General features: G+C 55.6%; 1 protein-coding gene across 1 annotated transcript in view; it reads right to left on the bottom strand.

Annotated features, from left to right (window-relative positions):
• LOC147600352 (axonemal central pair apparatus protein HYDIN-like) overlaps positions 1 to 26,950 on the bottom strand; it is a 39,649-nt gene extending 12,699 nt beyond the window's left edge. The window contains exons 1-26 of the mRNA XM_086751242.1: positions 26,878 to 26,950; positions 23,763 to 23,826; positions 23,323 to 23,581; positions 21,276 to 21,419; positions 19,973 to 20,116; positions 18,824 to 19,137; positions 17,070 to 17,217; positions 16,157 to 16,366; positions 15,136 to 15,273; positions 13,281 to 13,458; positions 12,961 to 13,091; positions 11,769 to 11,902; positions 11,151 to 11,287; positions 10,167 to 10,294; positions 9,867 to 10,058; positions 9,331 to 9,480; positions 8,430 to 8,669; positions 7,983 to 8,151; positions 7,255 to 7,440; positions 6,239 to 6,415; positions 5,425 to 5,601; positions 4,058 to 4,251; positions 3,169 to 3,321; positions 2,686 to 2,869; positions 2,087 to 2,228; positions 674 to 824 (exon numbers count right to left, since the gene is read on the bottom strand). Of these exons, the coding sequence (XP_086607368.1) occupies positions 674 to 824; positions 2,087 to 2,228; positions 2,686 to 2,869; positions 3,169 to 3,321; positions 4,058 to 4,251; positions 5,425 to 5,601; positions 6,239 to 6,415; positions 7,255 to 7,440; positions 7,983 to 8,151; positions 8,430 to 8,669; positions 9,331 to 9,480; positions 9,867 to 10,058; positions 10,167 to 10,294; positions 11,151 to 11,287; positions 11,769 to 11,902; positions 12,961 to 13,091; positions 13,281 to 13,458; positions 15,136 to 15,273; positions 16,157 to 16,366; positions 17,070 to 17,217; positions 18,824 to 19,137; positions 19,973 to 20,116; positions 21,276 to 21,419; positions 23,323 to 23,581; positions 23,763 to 23,826; positions 26,878 to 26,950 (4,317 nt within the window). The remainder of the gene's footprint in view (positions 1 to 673; positions 825 to 2,086; positions 2,229 to 2,685; positions 2,870 to 3,168; positions 3,322 to 4,057; positions 4,252 to 5,424; positions 5,602 to 6,238; positions 6,416 to 7,254; positions 7,441 to 7,982; positions 8,152 to 8,429; positions 8,670 to 9,330; positions 9,481 to 9,866; positions 10,059 to 10,166; positions 10,295 to 11,150; positions 11,288 to 11,768; positions 11,903 to 12,960; positions 13,092 to 13,280; positions 13,459 to 15,135; positions 15,274 to 16,156; positions 16,367 to 17,069; positions 17,218 to 18,823; positions 19,138 to 19,972; positions 20,117 to 21,275; positions 21,420 to 23,322; positions 23,582 to 23,762; positions 23,827 to 26,877) is intronic.
• Between the last annotated feature and the right edge of the window lie 216 nt (positions 26,951 to 27,166).

Here is a 27,166-nt window from a genome sequence, read left to right as displayed (position 1 = left end):
CAAGCCTCGCCTGAGACCTGTGCTGGGTGCTCCACAAATCCCAATCCAGAACACAGCTGGTACCCAGGGTAGCTCAACTGAAACCAAACTCCCCAGTGCCAGACTGATGGGGAGTCCTGCCCACCAGATGAAAAGTAGAAAAGCTTCTCCGAACCAAACCGGGAAATTAAAACACCTCCGTACTCCTGTGCAGTCCTCTGGGCTCCATTCTGGTGTGCTGAGCGTCCCTGTGCCTGGCTGACACTTGAGGAAGTCTGGTTGAATACCTAAGGCCTGGCGGGATCTCCTGCCAGGCATGTAGCAAAAGACACCCCATCCCAGACGGATCATGGCCCAGAGGTGTAAGTTATGTGCAGAGTGGGGAGAAATGCTGGACTAAAACTATCTAGGGCTTCACAGTGAATGTCTGGAGTTATGTGAAGCCAAGACTCAAAGGCAGCATGATCCCACAAATGCAGCTCCCCAGCAAACCCATGGGAAAACATCCCTGGCGAAGCAGCAGCATGAGCAAACACCGGCTCTTGTTTCCCAGCACAACCCCACGTGTTACTCACTCAGGCCCATTCCTGGGCCCAGCGCCGCGTGTGGCTGCTGGCTTCTCGGGGAATGGTACAGCTCCGTGGGAAGAAGCTCCCCAGGGCTTTTACTCATCTCTACAAACACAGCCACCCACCTGTCTGACTCCAGGCTGCATTTTCTTCCCTGAAGCGTTAACTTGGTCTTTTCCAAGCTCGCTCCTACTCCTCTTGGAATTCTCCAGCTCTTGTTCCTCCTTCAGGGGTTCCAGCTCCTGACGGTGCTTTTCGTCAGGCTGCTCCATCGCCCTTCAGGAAGCCAAACAGAAAACAGCCCTGTGAGTCACCACCAGAAATGTGGGCTCGCTGCAATCCCAGCTGGCCCTGCACGCCATTCATTGACCCTGAGGCCAGACAGAACTCTTAGGCCATCGCCATGGACTTCCCTCAACCTGGGGAGCCTGGGAACATCCAAAGGGCGGCAAGGTGAGAGGGGTCCTCCAGGGCCAGCCAAATCTAGGCTTTGCTGTCCTAAAGTCTAAATTGTGCTGCTTCTCCAATCAGGTCCACCTGGACCCCTCCAGCACACTGCCAAGGACGGATCCACCATCTCTGCGCACTGATGCCAGAAGCCCTCTCTTGCTCTCCCAGTTTCAACCAGCTCACAAATCACTAACGCCTCCTTATCCCTGCGCCAACACCTACGAGGCTTATCCAGCCCTTCTCCCTGGGCATAGCCTGCTCCTTACTGAGGACACTCACATCAGTCAGAAAGCAAAGGTAACTCCCCTCCTGCAAAACAGGCTCTCATCAACCAGGCTTCCTGCTGGAACCCAGCCGTCACCACGGGAAACTTGTGCCGTCTCTCCTGGAAATCAAGATTGGAAGCAGCCCTAGCCATCTCCTCCCAGAGCAACAAACTGGGGCCTGTGCTGACAGAAAAGCTGAAATGCATGCTCACTTGAAGCAGATCCCCCTCCCAGTTTGACACTTCCCCTGTGCATCCTCCTGGACAGGGCTGCTTTGCTGGATCACAGCTTCTCCCAGGCTCCCCTGCTGCTGCAGGCGAAGGGGAGCCGAAGAGACACCAGCTTCTATGGCTGGCGGCGCTCAGTCAGGAAAACCCTGGGAGATCAGCGTTGCACGGGCTTCACCTACAGCAGGACTGCTCTCTACACCAAGGCAGCACAGCTGCACCTCACACCAGCCCACACCACAGCCCCTCTGGTTTGGTGAGGAAGGGGGATGAAGAAGATGGCCATCAACAGCATTAACTCAGAGACACTTGTGGGTGCAGCGGCAAGGCAAGCACAGAGCCCAGCTGCCTGCAGCCAGCGTCTATGCCAGAGGGCTCACTGCTGAATCGGAGAGAAGATGTTCTCTTCTCTCCCAGCGCAAAGTCCCTCCCCTGTCGGGAGCCAGGGAGGTGGAACTGGCCATCCTTGTGCGGCTTGGAATAGACACTTTTGGCGTTTGCTCTGAAAGCCCTCTTAGCTCAACCAAGGTCTCTGGAGCAGGGAAGGCCCTGAGGGACACTATCCTGGGGAGTTGTCCATGGAAGGCTTACAGACCTCCTCCTCCTCTCACGCCGGGCTTGTAGGAGCCTCTGATTAAATTGAGTTTTCTGTTCCTCCATGAGGGCATCGTACTCGTCCTCATCCATCTCCCAGAGACGTGCTTCCTCCCTCCTGGCAGCTTCTTCCCGCTCCCGTTCTTCAGCACAGACCAGAGGTGAAACCATTAGCCACTGCAAGTTCTGGAGGAGCTGCAAGGATTCACAGCTCTGTCCCGACCCAGCCTATCATCCTGCCAGGCCATCCTGGGGAGCTCATATCCCTGCTCCAGCGTTCAGAGAATCCCCCAAACTGTCGCCTGTACCTTGCCTGGCTCACGTGCACCAGCGCTGTGGACAGCTGGAGGGTGGGTAGTTACTGAGCCACAACAGCTTGCACTTGTGCCCAAGCTTTAATGGCAGAGACCAAGGGGAATCTTACAGCCTCAGCTCTGCTGTGTTTAAGCAACTGTGAGCTGAGTGCTGGCTACACTGAGGCAAAAGGCGGAAGGATTCATAAAACTGTTTCTTACAAGCTCTGCTGGTGACACAGATACACACGGGTAAGGTTGAGGGCTTGAGAGAAGATTGGAAAGGCGCGGAGATGAAGATTCTTACCTTCCTGCTCTTTCGCGGCTGTCTCCCTGCCTTTCAAAGAAGCATAATCCCGGAAGAGGTTCACAAAATAGATGTGAGGCCGATTTCCCACAGCTTTGAGCAGGCAGAGGAGCGCAGATGCCGTGCTGCATGCAAAGCAGGTCTCCAGGCCATCAAACACCACTCCCTGGAAGCAGTTGCTCAGCTGTGAGTCAAGTGGCAAAGGAAGAGAAAGTCAGCGATGGCACGCGCTGGGCTCTCAGCTACTCAGTCAGCCCAAACGGCAAAGGGCAGCGCGTCGTCGTTCCAAGAGCATCGGCTCAGACAAGCTCTGATCTTTCCCTGCGCTCTGCCGGCTTCTAGCATCTGCAGCTTGACCCAGGCGTGCCTGCACGCAGCCCAGGACTTCTCCAACAGCAGATACAGATCCCCTCCTCTGCAAACTGTACCTCACCGCCTGTCTCTCTGTAGCAGGAACGTATCATTTGTCCCCACCCCACGTACCTGCAGCCTTTCCGAGAGGATGGCCACCAGCAAGTCCTCAGGCAGCACGCAGCTCATCACGCCCAGCTCTCCCGCTGCGCTGTCACTGATGCTCAGCCATCGCTGCGCAGGAACGCAGGGAAGGGCTGAGCTGAGCTCAGAACTCAATGAGCCCTGCAACATTGAACACCACGAGAGAAATAAACCACCTTGGAACCCCCTGAACATTTCCAGCTGCTGGGCTTGCAGCTCAGGTCTCTCGCTCGCAAGACAATAGACCCAAAGGGCAGGCCAGCAGCTCCAGGGGACAACCCTGGGGGTCACATCCCTTGGCCACAAGAGACCCAAGCTTGCAAGCCCCTGGCACAGCGTCCCACAGCTTTGCTCACCACCTGCAGCCACTTTGCCAACAAACCATGCACTCAGTCGAGTTTTTCTGGCAGAACACAGGTTTTTGTTCCCACCCCACGCCATCCCCAACCTGCCCAGCTGCCTCTCTGCACTATCGTTCCCCACACCAGGCTCTGGGTGACACAGAGCCCCGCCACGGTAAGCAGCCCCTGCACTTTTAACAAGGCCTGTAGCGACAGGAAAACACGTAACGGTTTTACACTCAAAGAGGGGACATTCAAACTAGACAGAAGGAAGACATTTTTCATGATGAGAGCGCTGGAACATCGGAACAGGTTGTCCAGAGAGGTGGTGGATGCCCCATCCCTGGAATCATTCAAGGCCAGGTTGGACGGGGCTCTGAGCAACCTGATGTGGTTGGAGATGTCCCTGCTCCCTGCAGGGGGTTGGGCTGGGTGGCCTTTAAAGGTCCCCTCCCGCCCAAACCCCTCTAAGATTCTATGATTCTCAAAGGCAACAGAAAGGTGCCATGCACTAAGCTGTGCCGATCACGCTTCACCCGGGAGCCTGTCAGGTCCATTACATGCTGTTTCTGGGACAGGCGCTCCTTTTTCTTTGTCTTGGCCGCTGCAGAGCTTTGGGAACCGACAGACTGCAGGCTGACTTTGTTGGCAGAGGGCGACTGGCTCCTGTCTGGGCTGCGCTTGCCATGGGCCCGGAACTGCCGGCGGCGGGAGGCATCTGCGTTTTGACCTGTGGAGGGGACAAACGGCTCAGTGGGGCTGGCGACGGGCGCTGTGGGGAGCAAGCAGGCACCTCGCACCTCCATGAGCACAGCCTTGTGCCCTGGTAGGGACACAGCACTTGTCCCCCAGCCTGCCTGGCACTGGCAGCACTGCTCCCAGAAGCAGCTCCCTCCCTGCTTCTCTTATTAGCACGAGAAAGCACACCACCTGAAACTAGATTGGAAAGCTAGAGAGCTTTTAATTCACAGCCCCGTGTCCGTCCCAACAAACGTGCACACAAGTAACACCTTTTCCACAGTCACTCGCCCTATGGATCAAGCCAAGGATTTGTCCTCCAGGACTATTGTTTCTGTACCTTGCCCCCATCCTACATTCTCAGATAGAGACCGTAACACGCAGCCCTGCCCCAGCTGCATCACCCATCTCTGCTGGAGCTAAATCCTCCACATGGGATAACCCCACCGGGGACCCAGGCCCTTCTTCCTTCCACCAGCTCCCAACCCAGCCAAGTTCAAAGCTGAGCAACGCAAAACTGCCCCCACCACAGACAGGGTCTGGCCTCACCCTGCAGAGCTTGGGGCACCAGCTGCCCAATAAAGTTTCCTTAAAGTCTCCGGTCTCACAACGGAGAACAGCACAACTGGCACGAGCTGCCTAACCTGACAGCCTGTATAGGAACATCTCTGGAGAAAAGAGCTCATCTGCAGCATCTCTCTCATCTGAAACTGCCCCAGAAGGTGATCCTTCCCTTCCTCTCATCTTTGTGAAGCCACACTCAAAGTCAGTCGTCTAATGCTTCATGAGCCACTTTAGAGACCTTTTTCCTTCTTAAAGTGGGCAGCAGTTCTGCCTGATGGCCCTGAGGAGCAAGCTGGATTCAGCTTTGAGGAAACAGGAGAACTCTCAGTAAGACACAAACAAGTGTGCTTCACTGCTCCTAGAAAAAGGAACCCGTGCCAAGAAGCTCAGGAGCAGGAAAAGTGCCCCTGCCGGATCCCGGAAAATGGAGAATTTTTTTAATACCCAGAGATGTTTGAAGAAACGGCTTTGCATTTCTACACGCTGCAGCCATGTTCCCCAAGAGACCCAAGGGCTGTCAAGCTGCTTCTCTGGAGCAAGGGAGGTGGATGGTCATGGTGGGTTTCTGAAGCGCTGCTGGGGGTCCAGCGTTTCTCCTTACCCGCACGCTCTGTCTCCTTGCGGCTCTTCTGCTCGATGGCAGCCCTGATGCACAGCTCCCGGGCACACAGCCCTGCTGAGCTGCTCCTCTTCGAGATGGCTTCCTCCACCACGGCATCGATGGACAAGCAGGCAGCGCCATAGTATTTGGACAGCGCGACCGCTGCCGTGGTCTTGCCTTGAGAGAGAGGAAGACTGCTTGGTGACACTTGCACATGAGGCATTGTCAGGGACAGGCTCTGGAAATGCCCCAAAAAGTATTTCACATTTTCAAGGGCAGGGGGAAAGCACGTGCCCCTTAAGGAGAGACCATGAGGGAGGCAGCCTGAGCATGGTTAGAAATGTGGATCATCTCCACCTCATCTTCAGCTGAGGACTTTGTCCCTTGTGGTGACCTCGACCCTGGGCCAGAACACTGCTTCCAGCCCTGTCCCACCACCACTCAGACTATTATTCGCTAGCCTGTGCTGCTCGCTGCTGTCTCAGGCAACCTCTGGGCACACTTTGAGGGTCAGTGTGGGCTAGGGACTGCTCCCACGAGGCAACATGGACCCGAGGCAATGTGGTCCCACAAAGCAACAGGAACATGGCCACACTGCTTGCGGGAATGAGAGCCCAGCTCCTAGCAGGGACACAAGATGAGCCACACCACCTGCATCAGCTAGGCGAAGGCCTGAGGCTGCTTCATGTACCAGCAGAGCTGTGGCTCACCTTGCTTCACTTCACTTGGTCAACCAAGCACCGTGGTCCACCAGGAGATATATGTCTCTCCTGCTGCCCCCCATCCTGGCAGCCACGGCCTGCCGCTCACGTACCTGTCAGGGGTGCCCCATGGACGATGACGACGATCCCTCTCCGGTTTCGGGCTGCGCGCCCTTCTGCAGAGAGATCGATGCCAAGGTGGCGGGCAATGGCCTTAGTGACAGGGCTGTTGTCCAGTTCTCCCGCTGCCTCCTTGCTGCTGGCGGTGCTTTCCTGATGCTCTCCTGTGCAGAAGCAGGTAGAAAAGTCGGTCTCCTGCCTACCTGTCATCCTGATCATCCTCCCATCCCCTCAGGTCCTGGGAGAGGAGACTGCTGAAACCAACGTCACACCCAAGATCTCACCATGCCCTTCCTTTAGACTTGTGCAGATCAGGGTCTGCCCTAGATGCTGGTGAAGGTGCCTCTTCAGGGTACAGGAAATGGGGTGGCAGAATGGGGTGGCAGAAAGAGAACAAAGCAAGCAGCCAGCAATGCCTGAAAGGCCTGGGCCAAATCTTTCATGAACTGTCGTCATGGGAGATTGGTCTCAGGTCCTGCTGAGTAAGGGGACACAGGCAGAACCAGGCATCTTACTCAGTCCCAAGGCAGATCGCAAGCTGAGGATCAAGCCATTATCCAAAAGCCGGATGCTTGAGGAATATTACTAGCAGGACATCTGGCCGGGCTCTGAATTCACCAGAACAGCATTTACAAAGAGTTCCCACCTTTGACCTCAGGAGGTCACCAAAAGACAACTCAGCTTGCAATGCCACGTAGGACAGCGAGCGCCCTGCCCTGCCCTGCCTAGCAAAGGGAACAGCATCATCCTGATCCCAGCAGCTCCTGGGGGCAAACATGCTCATGTGGCAAAGCTGGGGAAAACCTCCCTGGCCTCTCCCTTGTCCCTGCCCCAGACTCCTCCCGGGATCCTGCAGACTTCCCAGAGAAGAGCGCATTCCGGGCCTACAGGAGTGAAGGTGGCCCCAGGCTGCAGGGAAGTGATGGAGCTGACACTCAAGTCCTCCACTGAGACCCCTTTGCCACAACGGACATAAACCAGGTGACGAGCTTAGGGTTGTTATCTGTCCCGCATCTTTTCTCAACGCCTTCCTCCTCCTCTTCTCCACATTCAGCTTTAGAGTCCACCTTGTTGGACTGGCTTTCATCAAAAATGGAGGAGGGAACGACCGAGCTGTGGGATGAGATGGTGTGAATGATCCCAGCAGAGTGCTTCCCTCCTTGAGCTGACAGAGACCGGACACTTTCAAAGTTTGCTCAGCAGGAAGGACACAGGGAGGGAAGAAGAGAGTGAACATGCTCAGGCATCTGCTCTTTGCCATTTGACACTTTGCACAGCCACATGCAAAAGACACAAAATTGCCCAAGGAGGGAGACTCCCAAGGCACAGGGAAGTCTGTCCAGGCTCTGGCTGCCCTCAGGGGAATTTTGAGCTTGTGCTTTTGTTGCTGGGAAGAAACAAATCGGACATAGCCAGTGGTATTAGACCTGGTCCGACTGTCTGAAGAACTCATCCCATCCTACTCTTTGTGGATGAGGGACACAAGGGGACATCCTGACTACTGCCCCAGTCCACGGCAGGCAGATACGAGCTTGCTTTGGCTGCACTCAGGGCTGGCAGAGGATGCGTGTTACAAGCCACAGATTTCCACCTGGAAATTCCTCCACCAAGCTAGGGAATGGGAAGCTGCTAAAAGCATGGGCTTTCCACGGACAACGAGGTCATGGGGAGCTCAGGGTGTGTGGGCTGAGCTCCCTGCTGTGGCCACACTCAGGAGAGCCAATGCCAATCCCTCACCGTTGTCCTGGCCTGCTGGTTCCCCAGTCCTGGACTGTGCCTGCTCCTCTTCTAGCCTCTTCTGGTCCTCATAGTACTCCAGCACCTCTGGGGGCAGCTTCTCACCCGGGGCACGTGGTGGCAGCAACAAGGTGTTGTGGCGATCGTAATCCTTCAGCGTCCGCAGGATCTGTGCGCATAGGGAAAAAAAAACGTAGGTGGGATGTGATTCTTGACCTTCATCACACGAATAGACTCCCCAGCCAACCCATCTTCTCCCTCATTCCTTCCTCCCAACGGCACGGACTATCCAAGCCCCTACACACCTGCCAGCAGAGGTGGCCAACCCTGAAATGCCACCAGGCTTTGCCCTGGGGACTGCCTCCACCCCCCTGGCACGAGCCTGGGAAGGCTGGAGCGCTAGGAAGCGACGGGAGTGTGCCCATGGGACCAGACCTTCCCTCTCACCTGCTCCTCAGCAAGGTACTGCTGGTCGAACTCCAGGGAGTAAAACTCGATGGGGAAATCGCAGGGGTTCTTCACCACCACTGTCCCCTCTGCCCCGTGGCTGCACGGCAGCGATGGTCCCAGCTCCAGCACCGAGGGGCTGAACTCCAGCTGTGGCTGCAGCCCATGCCCCGACATCTGCAGCTCGAGCTGCTGGCTGCTCTGGCAAATGTTAATCTTCACCTTGCTTCTGTAGGATTTCTGCAAAGAGAGAAGCACAGAAAGCTCCTCCATGAAGCCCCAGGTGACAGGGCCTCCCGTTCAAGCCTTCCCCAAGGTCAGACTGCCTGGGAACATGCAGACAGGCTGGGCCAGGGCCATGGGGACTGCTGGCAGCACAGCACTGCAGGTGACTGTCCTGCCGTGCCCAGGAGGGTGTCTGGCGGCTGTTTTGTCTGCTGGTACCAGCAGCGGGATTAGCCTCGATGGGCCCTTCCAGCGTTATCCCCTGTGAGCACGCCACGTGCTCTGCACCAGGGCAATGCAGCCTGCAAATACGTCCTGGCAAGGGGGAAGATGATGGGAAAGAGGCAGAGTTCCCCATCATGCACCCACAGGTAGCCACACTGCAGTGCCCTGATGCTCGCTGTGCAAGCTCCCCATGGGGATTTCAAAGCCCCTCTCAGAAGGCTGTGCTGCAAGGGAAACCGAGGCACAGTGGGGACGGGGCTTGCAGAAAGCTCCATGTGGAGGTAGACCTCATCTCCTCCTCCCCACGCTGGGCTCTCGTTACCACACTGCCCTGACAGACCTCCTGGGGGTGAGTGAGCAGGATGAGTCCTGGTGTGCAGGGGAACCGCATATTTGTTTATCAGATGGACCTAAATTGGTCTATCAGGTGTTTCTGCCTCGCCAATCTCACCTCTTCCACAGGTGAAAACCTGACTTGCACGTGGCATCGCTGTCCTGGAGCGAGGACTCCAGCTGGGGGCAGCACCTCGAAGACACAGGGCTTGGCCTTCAACTCCTGGAGCAGCTTCCGATGCATGCGCACCGACAAACGTTTGTCCACCTGAGCACAGAAACCAATCGTGTGAGGTCTCCTTGGTCTGTGAGGACAGACTCTCGGTTCCTGCAGTGCTCTGAGATACTGTCATGGTGCTGCGAGCACCCACGTCCAAACCAGCCACAGCCACCACTGGCCTAGAACTGGAGGGAAAATGTGCAGGCAGGGTGCGCAGATGCACTGTCAGAAGAGGAGCAATGGGTGAAGCTGGCAAAGAAGTGAAGCATCAGCTAGTGAACAGGTGCAGGCAAAACAGATTTGCTCTGTACCTCTAAAGCTTCCTCAGGTGGGCTGTAGCCCAAGGGCTCAGGCAGCCACAGGCGCAGAAAGGGCAAGAGGGGCAAAGAAAGCCCAACCACGACGTTACGCGTTCCACGGAGTCTGTGCTTTACCTTCTTAACAGGCTCACTCCTGGTGGTGAACCATTTGCAGGGGACCTGGAGTGGATTGTGGAGCTGGATGGTTTCTTCCTGGCACTGTCCGCACTGGACAGTGGAGAACTCCACTGTATCCTTGGAGAGGCAGAGGGACGGCACAGCAACGTTGGCACGGAGACGGACGTGAAATGTGGGGCCCCCTGTTACCTAGTGAAGGACAGAGCATCCCGCTGAAAGCCCAGGTGACATCTGCTGCTGTCCCAAGCTGCCACCTGCCCTGAAAGGTGGTGAGGGAGGTGAGGAAGCATGCGGTACCTTGATGGGCAGGAGCACGTCCACCTCTCCCAGCGGCAGCTTGGCACTTTGTGGGTCGAAGCGCACCTCAAAAGTCTCTGTCTCCCAGCAGGGCAGACGTTTCACACGGGCAGGCTCCACACTGAAACCTTGAACAGATGAAAATAAAGCAGCTGAGAGGCACAACCCACATCAATGTGTCACAAGCGTGTTAAGGCCATTCGAGTGTCCTGGCTGCTGGCTCTCTGAAGGACCCCTTGGCTTCTCCGGAGAAGCCTGCCACTCTTTCTCCCTTCTCACCACACACGGACAAAGGGTTTTCACAGCCAGAATCCAAGGTCCACACGGTAAAAAGGAAATCTATCATTTCAGGACCTCCAGCAATTTCTTCTTCAGGCATCCCACGGAAGGATGCACAGACCTCTCCAAAGGGGAATTTCCAACTAAGATCCCTCCATGCCATGGTGCTCCCTGGAAAACAACTTAGAGGAGACACCTGACCACCCCTCAGACACAGCGAGTCACCATTGGATGGCAGTGCAGCCTTACCTCAAAGGCCTGCTTCAGAAGCCTGTTTCCATACAACACAGGACCTCACAGGCCACGTTCTCAATAAAGGCTGAACACAAGCGTGACATCGTTATGAACTCTAAGCAAAGCACTTCCAAACCCCAAAGAGTCCGTCTGCTTGTAACACAAGCCCAGAGTGCACAAAGAAACTCAGATGACACTCCTGGCAGTCAAGAGCAGAGGTTGCTGAGAGGGGACCACGCTGATCAGCCCATCTAGCCCCCAGGGAAGTGTTAGGGCAGTCACAGGCAGGCCAGGTCTCTGGGTCCTGCTGGCCAGGAGAACTCAGGCTCCAAAGCAGCAGGTAGAGAGGGTCGCAAGGAGGAAGAACTAGACAAAGAAGCACTCAAAAAACTCCCCATGGCCAGCAGCTGAAGCTACTTTGTCAGACAAGGCTCCTTCAAGCCCACGAGAAGTCTCTCCAGCACTGGTTACCTGTGTCACGCAGGACCTGTCCATCGGCGTGGAAGGACACAGGGAAGTGGCCAGTGTTGGTGATCTTCACGCTGTGCGTGTGGATGTCACCAGGAATGACGGAGCCAAGGTCCAGGATGTACTCGGGCAGCTGAGCCCTGAAAGGACGAGTAAGGACAGTTCTTAAACCACAGCCTGGCTACGTTTCCAAGTGGGTGGACGATGCAAAAAATGTGGGTATTTCTGTGTCCACTGCTGTAGAAACTCAGCTCTAGTCAGTGAATCCCAAGGCCTGACTATCTGGTAGTAAGACTTTGGCAAGTCCCAGGGAGTGCAGGTTCTAGGCTTCCTCAACTAGCAAAGGGACCTTAAAATAAAGTTACTTTAAAATGGATACTGGTCACCGCTCGTGTGCTATGAAAAGCCACTGCAGACAAGTTCACTGGACCTCCACTGGTCTCCGTGGAACTGCTGAGCCAGGGGTACAGCCCAAGCCTGAACTTGCTTCAGGACCCTGAAATAGGATTTGCCCCCACCGCTCTGCAACCAGATCTGTCCCCAAAACAGCAGCAGCAGGGCTGCGCCTCTGGCTGTTACCCTCGGGGTGCCTGGAGATAGGCTATGAGAGTCCCCACTGACTTGAGAAGGCTCTGACGAGAAGGCTGGTCAAAGGCTGTCTCCTCCGGGGGATGGGAGGCAAGAGCTTTCTGCTGTGCCAGGGCGTGTTCCTCTACCAGCATCTGCTCCATCTGCATCTGCAGCCGAGTGTCCAACTGATGACAAGGAAAGACAGTGGCTGGTTAGCAAAGGTCCTTCCCAAGGCACAGCCCTGTCTCTGAAACAGGATCCCAGCCTGCTCTTGTGGAGAGGGGTGATGGGGTCCTCCTGGCTCACTGCTCAGTGTCTGTGACACCTCCTGCTCTCTTAGCCAGGACCTTATCTCTAGGGAAATGAACTCCAGCGCCTTCGCCTGCCCGTCACTGTTACAAAAGCTGATCTCGTCAGAGAGGCAGACGGACAAGCCAGGAACCTTCCAGTGCTCCGAGTGCCTGCGCCCAGCCGGTGCCAAAGCAGCTTGGACAAAAGCTCTCTTGAAAAGGGAACCTTTTGTTGGGCCGGTGCCACTTGGAGCTGAGCACCGACAGCACAACCCCAGGGCACAAGTCAGGCTGCTGCGATTAACTCTGTAAACCTGGCAGGGCTTGGGTTCAGAGAATCCTAGAATCCTGGAACGGTTTGGGTTGGAAAGGAACTTCAGAAATCATCCAGTCCAACCCCCTGCAGCGAGCAGGGACATCTCCAACCAGATCAGCTTGCTCAGAGCCCTGTCCAGCCTGACCTTGAACGTCTCCAGGGATGGGGCATCCACCACCGCTCTGGGCAACCTGGGCCACTGCTTCAACACTCTCATCATAAAAAAAATTCTCCTTATTCCTGGTGTGAATCTGGCCTCTTGTAGTTAAAAACAATGACCCCTTGTCCTGTCATGCTGCAGGCCCTGTTAAACAGATTGTCCCCATTGTTGTGAGCCACAGACACCCCAGCCATGACCTGCAGCGCCAGCACAAAGAACCATCAATTCGATGCCTTGAGCAGGGTCTTCAGGATCCCTCCCTGGGGCAGTCAGGAAGCTGGTGCATCTATGGGAGGGACAATGCCCCGAGGTGGGCAGCCCATGGGCAATGCTGAGTTGATGCATGACCATGGGCAGGTGTGGGCAGGGAGGTCCCAAGTGCCAGCAGGACCCCAGGAAGCCTGCTGTGGGGTGCAAGGGGCCCAAAGGACACAGGGGGAGCACCCTGTGCCAAAGAGGGAAGCAGTTGTTCCTCACCAGACTCTGCGAGTTGTCCATGGGTGGCTCCACTGCCGCAGCCTCCCTCAGAACAACTGCTTCGTCCCTCTGGCTGTCTTTTTCCACCTTTTCTTTCGCCTCTTTGAGCAGCTTCTCATATTTTTCATTTCCTGAAGGAAGAGAACATCCACAAATACAAGTGTGGGCACAGCGCCATTCCCATTCAAGCTGGGAAGCCCCATTCCCCTAACGCTGGCCTCTCCCAGAAACACATTCCTCAAGCAAGATGCCCTAGGGACATATAACATGGGGGAAAAAAACCCCAGGGCCTTCCTGGGGAGCAGACGGGCAGTGCTTACCTTTGACGTTCCTGGGCAGGTCCAAGCAGATCCTGGGAAAGCTCCCCTCTCCTTTCAGGGAAATTTCTTCTGGCTCCAGGTGAGCCACTCGGATCTGGAAAGTCCTGCAGAAGCCTCCAGGCACTCCCGGCAGGTAATAGACTTTGAGAACTTTCCGCGTGCCAGGTCCAACGTAACCCTGCAGAGCGCGGGAGAAGAGGGAGGGAATGCACCAAAGAGGCTTTGGTGGAGGGATGGCTCAGACGATAGACATGCTGCCAAGAGAAGGCATGTTCTCCAGGCTGAGAAAGGGTCAGACAACATGGCCTTCTGGCCTTCTTCTGTCCCAAAGCTCACATCTCCTGCACCAGGATGCACTGTGTCCTTCAGAGGGCTCCTAAGGCTGCATTCCCACAGCACTGCCTGCCCTTTGCTCAGCGTGAGCACAGCTCTTCTGCTCACGAGGTGTGCCCTCTGCCAGCCAGAGCCAAGCTGAGGGAAGAAAGGCTCTTTTGCCAGCCGCTACGCAAGATGAGGGAAGTGCCCGCACTCTCAGACGGGCCGGCAGCTCCTGTCCCAGCACGTCAGTGGTGCCCAGGCTGGTGTTGAGCGCCGACGTATTCACAGATCCCAACCAAACGTCTCCTGCCTGTGTGGTTGCACCCAGGGTGCTCGAGTCTCTCCAGACTCACAGTGATCTGCAAACGTACATCTCTGGAGAAGCAGGAGCCCAGTGCAGGAGGAGATCCAGGGAAGAAGGTGCTGCCAGGAAGGCCACCTCCTCTCTGGGCTTCCAGAAGGGCTGTCGGAGTCCCGGGCTGGGCTGACGCCAGCCAGGTCAGGAGCAACTACAAGCAGACAGCACCACTGCTCGAGGTGACAGGACATGGTCTCAGCTTTTGCAGCTCGCCCTCTGCACACTGGGCTGGACCCTCAGCTCCCGGCTCCCCTCCACGCTGCAGGGAGAAGCTGCTGAGCGGGACACATCCTGCCACTTGGTCTCCTGTGCCCTTACTGCAGCACACAACACAGCTGCAGCGAAAGCCAGCCCTGCCAAGCTGCCCGGGCCCATGAAGCAACTACAGCAACCACTGCCCGGGCCCAAGCAGAGCTGTGCTTTCGGGAGCTCGCGGGAAGGGGGCATCAGCGTCTCAGCCCTTTTCGGAGACAGGCATGAGGAAATGTGAAAGCCATTTGGCTTCCTCTTCCCATTGCACAAAGGGACATAGATAGGAACACTGCTTCAGCTCAAAGACACCCACGCAGAACGGAGAAGCTGGGATGGTGGGGTGCTGCAAACTCCTCTCCTTGCTATTGCACAGCCCCGCTCCTCCCTGGCCCCCCTCACTGCCCCACAAAGCTGCTGCAGAGCAGCAAAGCTGGAGCAGTGAGGGACCAGTACAGGGGCTGTCACCATTTCTGGCAAAGGACCTTCACGCCCAAACAAGAAAGTATTTCAGTCTCCCCTGCTTAGTGCTGGCAGGGGGCAGGCAGGGTTTGTGCAGGCTCGCACCAGGAATAAGTCCTGTCCAATCACACAACCGGGGGAAGGCGACCCTCAGCAGAGTCTGCGCCATCCGGCTCCAGCGCCAGCATGAGCAGAGAGCTCAGCAGCTGGGGGCCAGAGAGCTCCCAAGCACTAGTGCCTCCCGCCGGTGGGTGCTGTGTGACAGCAGGGCCACCCGCCAGCAGCGGCCGTTAAGGAACTCTCTCAGGCCCGCACCTGCTTGACCCTCTCTGCCCCCCAGCAGCAATTGCTTACAGCCCTGTCTCTCCTGGCTGCTTCTGTGGGTCTTGTCTTTTTTCCCTTGTTTCCCTCTCACCCTCTCCTGGGCAACCTGAGACAGGCCCAGGGTTCATTGCTTGTGCTACTCACCGTGCTGGGCACAACCAGGGGCACGCCGGGCAGCGGGCTGTCTGCAGTGGCCGTGCTGGGGCTTAGCACCGCGTAGGTGATTCCCACCTTGCCGCTGTTCTGCAGGGTGAGCTCTGCTTCCGCGACTTTGTGAAACGGCTGAAGAGAGGGCAGAGGAGCGGGAAGTTACACACACCAGTCTGCTGCTGGGAGTCTCCTGCTGCTTGCATTGGGATGAGAGCAAATGAACACAACGCAAGAGAGAAGCAGGGACTGCAGAGAAGATACAGGCACTTGACTCTCCCAGGTCAGGCTGGGGAGCCCACAGCCACAGGGTAGCTCTTAGCCCTGCACAGGAACAGAGAGTGATGGCGGCATGCAGAGGGGCAATACCAACCATAGACAGATCAGTAATCAAGAAACCAAAGAGGATGCCAGCCCTCTGCACTTCAAGGTGTCATCTAACAGCTGGCTGAAAGAAAGGAGGAGGCACCAAGACATTTCAGAAGAACAGGCACCCGCACGCAAGTATTTGCAGAGCTTGCAGTGACAGCGACAAAGGGAGATGGACGTGCAACATGTACAGGGCCAACAGCTGGAAATATCTGGGGGGTTTTGAGCTGAAAAGAAGCAAAGCAGGGATCATTGTGGGACATTCTCTCCAGCTACAGTGACGGGAAGCCCAAGTTCACTTCCTCCCTGGTTTACTGTGTTGGTTAATCAAGAGCATGGAAAGAGAGCATCTCCTTGGACCTCAGGCTTTAGGAGCGGATCAGTGGATGGATGTCTTGGGGCATGTCCCCCTGGAGATCACCTCTGGGATCCTGCCTGCCCCAGGAGGCAGCATGAGTGACCTTGAAGAGGAGGAACTGCCAATTTTGGGGGAGCAGGGGTGGAGATGGCCATCAAAACCCAGCCTGGATGCAGGACGTATCACTCAAAAAGTAGCTGGGAAGGGGAGAGAGCCCTGGACCTAGGTGGGCAGCAACGCGCTGGTGGTGGTTTCGTGACAAGGACCTCTGCCAAGAGAAGTGCACGGTACCTGCAGCCCGTAGTCAATCTCCATGACGTCTAGGTGGTAGCTGATGAGCGAAGCCTCCCCACTCAACGCCATCTTGTAGGTCGGGCCTCCCTCCACCCTGCACAGCGCCATGGCGTGGGCAACAATGTTGGCGTGGCCAAAGAAAGTGAAGGTGACTCGCTGGCTCTCGCCTGGCTGCAGCACACCGTGCAGCGGCAGGATGTCGAAAACCTGGAAGCGAGGGAGGAGAGATCAAGATGTCGAGCACTGAAATGGGTGCAGAAGGGGAGCCATGGCTTGGAGAAAAGGACAGACATGGCTGGAGGGACCTCTCCCTCAAACACAGGCAAAATCATCCTCATCTCAGCCTGCATCCATTCCACTTTCCAGCACAGTAACCACGGGAAAATTTTTCTCCCTTGCTCACTCATTAAGGCATTCATTAATACACTACACTGAAGTACTTTGGAGGTCTCCTGGCAGCAACAAATTCTCTCTGCTGCCTTTAGAAACAGGTTTTACTGCCTTTAGAGAAACACAAAGACTTGGAGGTGAGAGCCCTAGGAGCCCCTAGGAAGACTCCAGCCCAGCTCCTCTGACTCCTGATGCTTTGCACTCTCTCTCTGATTTGCATGCTGCTCTCTCTCAAGACGCTACAGCAAAATCTACTGCAGAAATTTCCTGCTGACCACTCGATTAGAGACAAGATGGATAATGCCCTCCGTGGGTGCAGCAGAGGTAATGCCCTCCATCAATCCTATGACACGTCCCGCACAGCCTCTCCAGTGACCAGTCGCTGCAGCAGTGTTGTGGGATGTGCTTGGAGGGGTGCAAAGCTGCTCTGTGAGCAGCATCGAGAGCCACCCGTGGGAGCGGGAGCTGCGTAACTGCTTGCCACACTGGAAATGCAGGAGAGAGACACATTCCTACTTACATCCTCCGCTCTCAAGGCGAGGGGGTCTGCCTCCCCCAGCTGCCTCAGTTCCTTCATCCTCACCGGGCTCTGAGTCTTGATCCTCGCCACGCTGCCCGGGGATGACGCGCCTCGCTGCTGGAATAGCGCTGGTGCGGGCAGCTGGTAACTGGTTGCAAGGAGAAGTGGAAGAGGACAGAGGTGAACGCCTTGTGGGGAGGTAAGAAGCGCAGCAAGAAAAGACACATGAACTGTGCAAAAAGGTGAGACTGAGACACAAAGGGGCAGATCTGGACAGCGATGAGCTACAACAGACCCCCCAGTGCCCTCCTGAAAGCACCCACCCCTGCAGACCGTGCCTTCCACACCCAGAGGGCCTAAGTGAGAGAATCTGCAGCTCTACTGGATATTTCTCCTGAAATTTCCCTTGACAATTACCCACAGCTGTAGGTCCGTCCAAACAAGCAGCGGTGCTGGTAGCGTTCTCTAAGTGCGATCAGGCCGGAGCAGGGATGGAGCCTGCTTGTACTTAAACCCTAGTCTAATTCAGCAGGAGATGGCAGAGGCCTCCAAGCAGAGCTTACAGCCCTGCTCCTCCTTCCCTGCCCACCTCCCTCCACCTGCTCTTGCAGACCTCCCTCTGCCTTTTAGGGTCTGTTCTTGAAGGCGCCGTGCATCAAGAAGGGCCACACTGAAGACTTGTTGTTACTTGGTAAGGCTCAGCTGTGAACAGGCTACCCCAGTTCCCAGGACTTCTCCCCCAAGCCCTGCTCGGAGCAACAGCTCATTTCCAGGTCCAACAGCTCGTCTCCTCCGGGCCAGATCCCAGTTCCCTCAACAAAACTGTTTCGTGGTGATCTCTTGTATTTGGAATAGCAGCACTTCCATGTCCAATGGTAAACTTGGCTTTGTTTCCTACAGCGTTACAGCAACATCGTTTGCTGCTGTAATTAAAACTGTCCAGACCAGACGTTTGCCCTGTGCAGAGAGGCCACAGCGGGAGGAACTGCTAGCAATGTGTTGAGAGATGGGCTCCAGCGCAACTGGAAGACTGGTCCTGGGCTTGGAACCCACAGGCCAGCGCTGGACAGCCCTGCTCGCCAGGGATGCTCAGACAAGTCCTCCCGCCAACATCTACAGCTGTACCCGAAGCCACAGCAGAACCTGCCGTTTGCTGTGAAACACTCAAGAGCTGGTTCGTGAAGGTGACGTGCAGGTTAACAGATGGAAACTCACTTCACCAAGGTGCTGTTTGCCTCAGGCCACCAAGCTCTGAGAAAGCAGCTTTCCACGCCAGCTTTCCTTCCCAGGGGAACCAGTACAGAGGCTACAGCCAAACAGCAGCAAGAGGCTGGGACAGCAGCACAGCGTGCTGGTGGCAGTGCCGTTGTAGCTTCTTAGTACGAGACGACAACAAACAGAGTTGGCAGGGAAGGAAAAGAGGCCACATGATACATCTGCTTGTCCAAGTGCCTAAGCATGGCTTTGTAGCTCCAGAAATAAAGCAGGATTCTAGCTTACGGCTCTGCAAAACGTGCTGGTAGTATCCTACAGCCCCAGCTTGGCTGGAGAACATTGTCTCCTTCCCAGCATCAAACTGGTGAAGATCACCTGTTTGCTGAGCATCTCCCCTGACCACAGCTGGCAGGTGTTATTTCCACAAGGCAAAGTGGAAAGCAGTTTGTCAGGTCCCAGGCAAACAGCCTTGGTCTTTGCCAAGGACAGGCAGGACATCAGGAAGAAGAGCTTCAAGGAGAGGGCAGAGGTGCACATACCTCCTCCGGCTCACGTGGCTGTTTGGCAGGAGCATCCAGTGGTACCGGACAGGAAGCGGGCTGCAGTTGGTCATCTCGACGTAACGCTCCTCTTCGGTGTCATTCAAGATGCCGCCAAAGTCCAGGGCCGTGGTCTGGATGCGGAGACTGGGAAAGTAGACCTCTCCCCTAACGGGGACCAGCTCCACATGCGGGTGCTCTAGAAACTGTATCTTCAGAGTCTTCTCTGCTACCCGGCTATTCAAATCCTTTTCATAAGCAGGGTTAAAGCCGATGAAGAGATGAAGCTCCACCCCTACCTCCAGCTTCATGGGCTGCAAGGAGATGAAAAGCATTCACCACCAGCTGATGAAGTCCCAAGGTCTGAGGGCATAAAACGTGTCAATGCTCAAAGTGTGACCCCTACGTGGGCTTCAGGTCATGCTTCATTTTCTGGACAGTGTGCACCTGACCGCAAGCACCACAGCAGTCTTCTCTGAGACTGCCTCAGGCTCACATCTCTGTGCTCTGCATCGATAGCGATACAAGGGGGAAAGAAATATTGTTCTACTGTACTCGGAACCCACCAAAGCTGTATGCTGAGTACATCACCAAAGCAGCACTCTGGCAAGCCAGGGCCTTTTCCCCTGACTCTAGAAAAACTTCTTTATCCTCACACTCAACACAAGCACAACAGCACTGCGTCCTCACCCTTGCTGGGGCTAGTCACCAGCACGGCACAGAAGTGGTGGCCGTGCCTACAACAACACGTGTTTAGCAGGGTCCACGTCCCACACCTTCCACTAACAGCAGGGCAGGCACCAGGCTGAAGGCAGAGCTGCCCTCCAAGAGAGCAAGCAGCTCCAGAAGTGGTCTGAGGATGGCGGCTGGAGAGCTGGGACGGCTTCCAAGAGATGCCTTTACTACCCAGCTTGCCCAGACCTAGTTGCCTGCTGCCTTCTCTCCATGTCTTAGAGCCAGGTGTGTTTCCCCAATTCAGACGATATTCTGTTTCCTTCAGCAGCTCGTTTCAAATCTGATTTAGTTCAGGCCAGTCTACTGCTGACTCTAAAGTATCAACTTCTCTACTGGAGGGCCTCCCACCAGAAACGCGCCACCACACTCCTCCCTCTCCAACACCCACCAGCAGGAAGGTCCACGGCTGCTCACCTGGACATCTGCAGGGAGGGGCTGCCGGTGCGCATCGCAGATGAAGAAGGGTTGCTCTAAGGCCAGGACAAGGCTGACTGGCAGGGAGGAGTCGTTTTTTAAAGAAAGAGACTTGTACTGAAGGCAAAGGACATCACTGGGTTGCTACAGAAACAGAAGACAAGGGGAAAAAATCAAGTTCAAGTGGCCATGGACCTCCTTCCCTTTCTGACGCATTGCAACTTTTTCAACCCCAGACATGCATACATCTCTATTTACGATTTTCATTAGTTTGTATCCTTCCAAAAGTTTTTCCTCTAAGACTATCAGATGCTCTCCATGTTCAGAAACTGCAGCATCCCGTGTGGGGACAGTGGAGGGAATAGGATTTACCCTGTAGTGGAGAGCCTGCAGTAGCCTGAGGTTAGTTTGGAACATTTACACGCACACACAGTCAGCGAGAAACCTCAGCTGCCCGGTAGCAACCTGTCTCCTGAGGCCCCTGCTACAGGGGGCATTGCTCTGGGTTTCCTGCATGGTTTATAGAAACCAGACAGTGTCTGGGAAACTAGTGCTGTGCGTGCTGATATCAAACAGCTGCAGTGCCATAGCCCTCCATAAATCGGAGCGCGTGGCGTCAAGCACACCACAGGCAGACATCAGGGAGAGCTGAAAAGCTTCTAATTAAATCTGCCAGCTCACAGGATTTTGTGCTTCTCAGGATGCCTGGGAACCAGAGGAGACACCTGAAAACACAGAAACTAAACACTGAAATATCTTCTCTTTGTCAGACCCATGTTTATCTCATGGGAGAGGGAAAGTTCACGCAGGAGTTGGGATCCAGAGACTAAAGGGCACCTGCTTTGGGTTGTTCTCAGCGCTGCAGCTGAAGTCGTCTGCAGGTCCTTTGAAGAAGGTGAGTGTTGGGGAAATGCGAAGAGCTAGCATCCATACCAACGTCAGAGAAGGCAAAGAGAGACAAGAGATGACAGGTTTTGCTCATCACCCTGAGGAGCTGACAGCAATCTCAGTTTTCCTCTGCTTCCCTACAGGACTGCTCTTCAGACTTCACCGTGCCTTGGAGGATCCTCAAGAACCTCCCTCCACACTGACTGCAGAACCTTGTGTCTCTCTGGATGTGGCCATGATCCCCTTCAGCGCAGCAGCTGTCATCTCAGTTTTACTTGGCTGAAGTTAAAAAAAAGTCCCGTCTCTGACTTGGAGAAGCTCTTTCATTTCCTCCTTGAGCACAAGCACACGCACCCCACAGGCTTTCAGGCCTCGGCCACGCTATTAAATGCCAGGATGCAGTCCCGAGACTTACCTTCTCCACCCGGAAAGTGATTGCCCTGGAGGACATTTGCAGGACGGGAGCAATGAACTCGCACGTGACGTCCATGTGCATTATCTGCCTCTTCCTTCCCTCCCTTCCCACGATGGCGTGACACAGCAGCCGCTCCTTCACCACCTGTGTGCAAGAGTCGCAGGTCACCCGGCGGGTGCTAGCACGGCATCCAGAACACACCCTGCATTTACCATCACCCAGCCACGGACCGTACTGCTGCCATGAAGTGACAGCCACTGGTCTCCTCAAGAGCCCCCTTTTCTTTTGATGCTGCTTCCTATTTATTCTGCACGCCAGTGTCCATAATGCTACACCCCAACGTCCACAAAAGGCACCTGTGAGTCACCTGCTGCCTACAGCCGTAATAATCCCTGCCACAAAGGATTATTGCTTTGATGTGTCCCCTTGCTAAGCACAATACGTACGGAGAGCTGTTGGAGCTGATTAAAAATATAGAACCATATGAAGGGAAGGAGGTGCTGGAAGGGCCAACGCCAGCAGACCCTGCCTTGGAAGCTTAGTGGAAAGGATCCATGGAAAAACCCAAGGAGCCAGCCTGCTTTCAGGTCAAGAGGGGATCACTCGTGTACTCTGCCCTCCTAAAGCACCCCAGGAAAGAGAGGTCTTGCCCTTCACAAGAAAAGCCTCTGCTTAAGCCAGATGCTCTTACATTCAAGACTTTTTCCTCATTTCCCATGGTTTCACTTCTCCAATTCCTCCTTTCATTTCTCACTCTTCCTTCTTGTACACCACCACAACCCAACTCCTCCTCTGAGCCTACAGCCTTCCAAATCATCTGTGTCGCACGGGCAAGGCAGGGAGTTGGGCTTCTGACCAGCCTGAGGAGTATTAAGTTCTCAAGACCCAAGGAAGGTGGAAAGCCCACTCCCAGAGTCTTGGCTTTGACTGCAGGAGCCACAAAGCCACAGCTGTGCCCACAGATGCCCTTTCAGCTTTCCAGGCAAGACACCCTCACCAGTGCCCTGAGCACTTTATTTCCTTTCTGGTACCTTTGTCTCCTCTTCAGCTAAACCTGTGGGCTCAGAGCTGCACTGGGACAGTCTCATCACAGTCAGCGAGGGGAGTAATCAAGTCTTCTTCAAGCTACCACTGAGGCAACGCTTTCAAACAACCTTCAAACCACTCATACCAGCAGGAGCTTAATGCAGATTTAGTTCCCATTCGCTTAAACATCTGTGCCCAGGAATGCTGCAGGCAGGGAATGCGCAGCAGGGTTAGCCGGCAGCTTCTCTGCGGAGCTGGATTTCCCCTGGAAAGAAGGGGCCTGGGAGGAGAACAGCCAGCAATCCTGCTGACATTTCCCTCTCTGAGCTGCCATCCAAGGGTGCCGCAAGACCTGGCTGCCCTTGGGACAGCGGGGCTGGCTGCGAGACTGGGGCAGGCAGTTATGGAAACACTGACAAAAGTCAAGCTGTCAAATACAGTGATCCCTGGGAACAGTTTCCCACGTGGGGACCGTCACTGTGATCACCAGAGCTGGCACAATGTGCTTGTTTTTCTCCTCCAGGACTTAGAGCTAGAGCAGCCCTCTGTCCATCTTTGTCTACAGAGGAAAAAAATGTCGTTCCCAGACACTCCCTCCCTTCACCGGTGTTTTGTTTTATTCGCTGCTTCCCCCAGAAGCTTTGCATTTTTTTTTTGCATTTTTCTTTACTTTCTCCTAGTCAAAGTGTAGCATCTTTTCTCTGCCTTTCCCTTCCACCTCAGCACGTGACACCTCGTAACCTGCCGTTTGCCCCTGAGCTAGTAATGCTTCCTTCTGCCCATCTTTTGCTAGCAGCAAGGTGGGTTTATGGTAGCTACAGAAACATGAAAAAGCCTTAGCAACTGATGGTGGCCAGCAAGGAAAGCAACTGGTACCGCCATGGTGGCAGCTTGCTTGTGCCACTACAACAGTTCCTTGAAAGCACTTGCTCATTTTCTCAGGGAAATGTCAAGGGGCTGCAGAAGAAGTCCCAGCGCAGGTGATCTGATGGGAAAGGCTCAGCCCTCGGGGCAACCTCACCTGGGGAGTGCTGGAGAAGCCTTCCAGCACCATCTCCATGCTCTGGCCTGGCATCAGCTCCATCCTCGGAGGATGGAGCTTAAACACAGGGCAGGCAGGCTTGCGGCTCTGCAAGGAAGCTTTGCCCTTGGTGTCTGTGATGGCAGGCAGACGGTCACACCGGTGAGATGGGGCAAAACCTTCCATTGTCCCACAGAGATGATGAGTGTGTCCTCCTTTCTTCATTGTCTTGAAAGAGTAACAGCAGCACGGAACCAAGCTAGAAGAGAAGCAGAGATGGAAAATGTCATGGGAGCTGCCATTTCCAAGGAGTCCCTCAGCCTCAGCACCCCCACGGCCTTAGCGCACTGCACACTGCGCAATAAAGCCACCTCCAAAAAGGCTGACCCAGCTCAGAGCTTCAGCAAAAGCCAGACCTTGGCTGCCCCTAAGTTCATCACCATCCACTAGCTGGTCTGTTTGCCTCACGGAAGAAAAGCTGCGTGAAGAACATCATCTCAGTTGCTGTGGACAGAGCAACACCAGCCTATGGCGCTTGAGACCCAGAGCATTTTTCCAAGGTGCTTCCTGCAGGTCTCGCTGCTTCGGATGCCGAGCTGGCCTGTCCTGGCTGCAAGTGGATGGCGGAACAGCTTGGCTGCCATTTCACCTTCCCCTTGGGAGCTGCTGCCTCAGCTGGCTTCCTCTGAAGATGCTATTTGGGAGCTGCAGGGTTTGCAGCCTCATCTGCCCACCTGGATGCTGGGCTGGCCCCCGTGGTGGGGTCCCTGCCCTGGCACCAATGTTATCCACATCGGCCCCCCATCCCTTAGGGAACAGCCAACCGCCACTGCCCCACACCTACCGCCCTTTGCCTCAACAGTGCAGCTGCTTTGAGCTTTAGGAAGACGCACTGTGAGAACACAGGATCAACAGACGTTTCCCCGAGATTAACGCTGCAGTGACATTGTAAGATAAATAACTACAGCTAGACAGAAAGCAAAATGAATATGCAATGGAAATGGATTCCTTCGTGTACAAGAAACACTCACTGTGTCTTTTAATAGATTCACCTCAATAACCCGGTTTTGCCCACCCAAGGGATGCCCATCCTCAGGAGAAGGTTATTTCCCCCTCCAGTCTCTCTTCTGGAGCGCGCGCCAAGGGAAGCTACTTTATCGCTGCTGGCTCCCCAACAAGGGTGGCCAGGTTTGCACAAAGGCTCAAGGGCAGAGGAAGCCAGGACTGCTCAAATCCCACCGCAGCAGCCACGTGGCTGGGCGATACTGCTGAGAGCATGAAGAACAGCTCTGCAAAACCAGTTGATCAAAAGCACCAAAGTCTTCTTTCCCAAGAGTTAGGTAGCGCTTCTCAACAGCCCCTGAAGGACTGAAGCACTCACTTCTGTTTCTGGAAGACGACAACCAAAGCAAAACCTGTCAGCAGAGCTCTGCCTGCTCCCCCAGAGAGACCACAGCCACTGAGCCTCCTGAAACCACCCAAACATCAGCACCAGATGCAGTTTTGTCTCAAAGGCCAGGGATCCACACAACCCCAGGAAGGCAGACAAGAGAAGTGGCCTCAGCGACCACGTAGGATCCCACCAGCCCTCTTCTCTTGTCTCTGCATCCCGTGCGGAGCCCATCACTAGCCTCAGAGGCACCCACTGCTCTGCCGTCAGCCAAGGGCTACCCAGCCAACACCTTCATACCCAGCTGGCAGCTGGCAGGTTTTCATTGACATTAATGTACAACTTCTCCTGGGATTCATGCTGACACAGGGGAGCTCGCTTGAAAAGGAGACCTGATGGCTCTGCTCCGGAGGTGAATCTGCAAGGCTGCTAACTGGCAAAGCTCATTTATCAAAGCTTGCCAACGAGCCGCGCAGGACATTGCACCCGAGAAACTCTTACAGAGGAATGGTGCTAGGCTGTCTGGATGGAGCCAGGCGTTGCATTCCCCAGGGGGACCCAGCGCAGACCACCATGCCCTGCCAGGCCAACGGCCCACTCCACAGCAGCACGATTTCCCTTTTGTTATCACCTTTTATTCCAGTTCCTCTGTGCTTTCTCCCTGCGGCACTGTCACCCTGCAATTCAGTGCAAAAGCTCCAGCACAGCTGAGAGAATGACCAGGAGCCTGGTGTTAAACCTTCCTGCTCGCTCTTTAAACAAACGCCGACTCTCAGCTGACACTGAGGTGGACCAAGCTCCCTTCCAAGAGGCTGCTGGAGATCCACAGCTCCACATGCTGTCATGTACAGCTACGGCTCCTGCCTTAAGGCCTTACACTACGACTGTCTCTTCTCCCAGCATTTCCCTCTGCTCTCCTGCCTTCCCAACTTGCACCAGCTCTGCCTTTTTATTCACTCTTGGCCGGGCATCTGGCCCACATTTCATTTCGGTTCACAATGCATCAGAGCTCCCACACAGCTGGCGACTTTGGAAGGGATGAGCAGAACCCAAAGGACTATGAGTGGATCCCCAGGGCAGCAGCCAGCAGCCAGACGCGCGGTCAGAGCTGACTGTGCATGGCTGAATCCAGAGCAGCAGGTGAGCGAAGCCGTACCACTCCTGAGGGGCTCCTGTCAAGAGCCCATTCCAAGTTCCTGGAAATCACAGGAAGACTCCTGTGGGGATCAGATTGTCTGAGAAATCTGCACCCTCCTGGAGCAGTCCAGCCTTGCTGTTTTCCCTAGGTGTACGCAGGAACCGCTCCCCAGAAAATCACCCACGGGTTTAAAACGCAAGGGGAGTCGCGGTGAGTCAGCTTTGCAGTCCCTTCCAGCTGGGCCAGCTGTTGCACTTCTCATCATAAGCCTTCACCGCATTTTATAGACAGAGCAAGCACAAATAATCTCACCCCTCATTGACAGGCTGAGCCAGAACATGCAAAAGGCCACGTGCAAGATGAGGAGGGCAACAGCAGCAGCCGCGAGGCAGGCAGCCTCTGTCCCCTCCACGTTTAACCCACAGCCTGGATGCAGTCACAAGGGCATCCCATGGGAAGAAAGGAAGAAGTTTTGGCAGTTTGTCTTTTGGGGAGCAAAGCTTGCTCCCTGTCCAGCTCTGCGGGGGAAGAAGGGGCTCCAGCTCCCAGGCCCTGACACGGAAAGCGCTGCCGCCCCCAGGTGCCTCTCAGGCAGCAGCAGAGCCCCCACTCTGCTCCACAGGCCACCTCACCCCTCAAATCCTCCCCCAGAAAAGCAGCTTGGTCGCAGGGGAAGGGATCCCACAGGAGGGGAGCACAACCTGCTCCCAGGAGAGCTTTGTCAGGCCCGAGGTGGCCCTGGCCCAGGCGCAGCCCTGCCTCTCTCCCCCCTCTCACACAAGGGGTGCCCCCACACCGCTGCGTGGGACAGGGGGTGTCAGCCCTCCGCAAGCTCCCCCACAGCCCTGGGTCTCTGCCCAGCCGCGCTCCCCAGCCCCTCCTCCCCACCCTCAGCAGCCTGGGCTCAGCGGCACCGACGGCTGCCCTCCCTCTTTCAGAGGGGACAAGACGCAGCCACGTCAGCACGGGGGTGCTCACCAGCATCCCTCACCTTTCCCACGCCGCGGGGACACCGAGGCACACTCACCCGCTTGTTCCCAGCTCTCAGCCGGACTGTTGCCCTCGTTCCCGTAGCAACAAGGGCATCCCAACACCGCCATGGCGACAGCAGGGACACAGAGGGGAGGAGGCGGCTTCGGAACACCATGGCGGACACGGAGGCAGAGGGGACGGGGACGCTCAGCACCCACCCACTCCCGCAGGAGCAGCGCACGCCATCAGCAGGGATCTCTGACCCGCTCCTTGCTGCCCCAGCGCCACAGAAACCAGCCGCACTTCCCTCCTTTGCTGGGGCAGGCACACCAGGGCGCCTGGCT

This window comes from Chlamydotis macqueenii, chromosome 6 (assembly GCF_036417535.1).
Source record: "Chlamydotis macqueenii isolate bChlMac1 chromosome 6, bChlMac1.mat, whole genome shotgun sequence".
NCBI classification, from domain to species: domain Eukaryota; kingdom Metazoa; phylum Chordata; class Aves; order Otidiformes; family Otididae; genus Chlamydotis; species Chlamydotis macqueenii.
This window is presented reverse-complemented; position numbering and strand designations above follow the sequence as displayed.